The sequence below is a fragment of the Oryx dammah genome, unplaced genomic scaffold, assembly GCF_014754425.2.
Source record: "Oryx dammah isolate SB20612 unplaced genomic scaffold, SCBI_Odam_1.1 HiC_scaffold_17, whole genome shotgun sequence".
NCBI lineage: Eukaryota > Metazoa > Chordata > Mammalia > Artiodactyla > Bovidae > Oryx > Oryx dammah.
This window is the reverse complement of record NW_024070201.1, coordinates 47,560,312-47,563,184: the sequence shown is the minus strand read 5'-3', so window position 1 is coordinate 47,563,184 and position 2,873 is coordinate 47,560,312. Positions and strand designations below refer to the sequence as shown.

Here is a 2,873-nt window from a genome sequence, read left to right as displayed (position 1 = left end):
TCATTTAGGTTGTGCACAGAGTCCTAGCACTCGCATTCTTATCTCTTTTGTCTTTACCCCATAAACAATGGGGTTCATGGTAGGTGGCACCAGTAAGTACAGATTTGCCAGGAGGATAAGGACATGCCTGGGCACATGGTGTCCAAAGCGATGGGTAAAGAAGGAAAAGAAAGCCAGAGTGTAGAATATCAGGATGACACATGTGTGGGCTCCACAAGTTCCAAAGGCCTTTGTCCGGGCTTCCCTAGAAGGCAGTTGGAAGACTGTTCTCAAGATTAACCAGTAGGACAGGGAGATGAGGACAAAGTCCAGTCCTGTGGTGAGGAGAGCAGCAGTGAGCCCATAAATGCTATTAGGGACAATGCTATTGCAAGCCAATTTGGCAATGCCCATGTTCTCACAGTAAGTATGATGAATGATGCTCTGGCAGAAGTGCAGACGGAGAATGAGTAGGACGCCAGGGGTGACCACAGCCACACTTCGAGCCACCAGAGCCAGGACCACTTTGCTAATGAGAGAGCCTGTAAGCAGGGTAGTATAATGGAGTGGTGCACAGATAGCCACATAGCGGTCAAAAGCCATGGCCAGTAGGACAGCAGATTCAGAGAGAAACAGAGCATGAACGAAAAACATCTGCGTGAGACAGGCAGGAAATGTTGATATGGAAGGGCCCTGCCAAAAGATAAGAAGCATTTTGGGCACTGTGACAGTACAAAGTAGGACATCATTGAGAGCTAGCATGGCCAAGAAGAGATACATGGGTTCATGGAGGCTTCTGTCCCAGATCACCATCGCCATAACCAGGCCATTGCCTGTTACAGCCAAAAGGTACATGAAGCTGAAAGGGATGGAAATCCAGATTTGGAAGTCTTCTAATCCTGGGACACCAGTCAGCAAGAAGGTAGTGAGGGGAGTGGATGTATAGTTTGATGTTGTTCTAAAGAAGTGGTCAAAATCTATTACGTGAAAAACAGAAGGAAAAGAGCCAGAGTAAATAACAGTAAAAAAAGAGCACTTTTTCCTTCAACTGAGTCAAGTCTTAAGTACTAATTTTAGTATTGTAAAGTAGAAGAATGTGGTCTAAGAAAAGTTACTGAATAACTGAATGATCATTGGCAAAGTGCTCCATTTTTATGGGAAAACTTTTTATCTCTGAAAAATCTGTGAATCAGAAATGTTGAGATGAAATTTTTATTTTTTGTAATGCCAGTGGTTATAACTATATGATTTATACATATGTCTTTTGAACCTTTAAGAGTTCTATGTATATAGTGTTTCTCTCTGATAATAAATTCTTAAAACTGAAAAGGTAATTTTTCTCTCTCCTTTGTCTTGGTAGAAATGAAGATTGGAGAGAATTAATATTCCATTGTTCAGTGGACAGATTGACTAGGAGGAGATGGAAAGTGGTCTGACATAGAATTGGAGGCAGCATAAAATGTTGAATTCTTGTTTCAATGCTCAGGGGGTGAGATATTTTCCTTGGTCTAAATTTTTTTTACAATAAAGAAAAAAAAGTTTTACTTATCTGCCCCTCATCTAAACTCTTGAAGACAATGTTCAAATTAACATGACATTTAAAATGTTGTACAAAAATTATAATATTAAACATACCATCATTTAAGACTAATTCTTAGGGATCATGAAATAGAATCAATGAACACAAAATTCAGAATATTACAGAATGTTCTCATTCAGAACAAGAAAATCACTGAAAAAATGTCAAGGCCCAATGTTTTCACTATCTATTACTGAAAAAATTCTTGAAAGAACAGAGTGACTGCAATTTTTATATTCACTAACAAAAGAATAAGATCAAATTTCAGCAACTTTTTCTCAATAGCAGCAATTCTTTTCAATATATCAAAAATTATAAAATATTTTCTGAAAAAACCTTCAAATAAAAAATTATCCATGTTTCAAGCCCATATAAAACATAAATTTAGTCAGTCATATTGCTAGTCAAAGTTAATATTTTTGGTAAAGGCATCATATATATAAATTCACAATATTTGACCCAAACTTAGCATGTTTCAAAGTTATGAATAATAAATATTATTTCATCTAAAAAGAACAATACAAATTTTGGAATTCACAATCTTTACTTTTCATGTGAGATCATCGCACCATCTAGCAAATGGAAAACTACTCTTCATTTCAAGATATCTAGCAATACTCCCTTAAGTTAACTGAAGTCCTTTTCAAATTATCCCAATACTTATCAAAGAATTAAGGTACATTACCAAATTATCAACACAAATTGATCCTTATCTCTCTCCCACCACTTTCATGAAATTCCAGTAGGAAGAAAAAAACAAAATCCCTCATCAAGAAGAAAACCCATAAAATAAGTAAAAGAACTTTTACTGAAAACTCTGAGAGGTTTTTGAATGTCTATTCATTAAAAATATGGAGGTATAGCCACAATATTATTAATGTTGCTAAACTGAAGTCTTGTTTCATTTATCTGAACGTCCCCAAGTATGGCCTGGCTTTGCTGTAAAGCAGGCACATGGAAAATGTTAGCAGGTTTACATGGAAGACATATCAGATATCAGCATAGGAATGGACAATAAAATAGTAATGGTAAAAATAATAATTGTAAGGATTTACAGTCCTTAAAATGTGCTCAGCATTTTCCTAAATTCTATTCTAACCACTTTAAATGAATTATCACAACTACCAGTCACAACTACCATATAAAGTAGTCATTTTAGCGTCACAGCTTTACACAGAAAGGAACTTAGTCTTTGAAGGACTTTCTCAGGTCACATTACATACATGATGAGTATGGAAAGACTGCTTTAAAATTCAGTCCTGCAGAACCCACAGTTATAAGCTTGAAACTGTTCTAATTTACCTTTTAGATGCAT

At 36.0% G+C, this 2,873-nt stretch overlaps 1 protein-coding gene across 1 annotated transcript; it reads right to left on the bottom strand.

Annotated features, from left to right (window-relative positions):
• LOC120875918 (olfactory receptor 52Z1-like) lies at nucleotides 1-2,873 on the bottom strand. The gene is made up of 2 exons (XM_040257670.1): nucleotides 2,861-2,873; nucleotides 1-956 (listed from the first exon to the last, which is right to left on the bottom strand). The coding sequence occupies exons 1-2, from the start codon at nucleotides 2,871-2,873 to the stop codon at nucleotides 1-3; spliced, it is 969 nt and encodes a 322-aa protein (XP_040113604.1).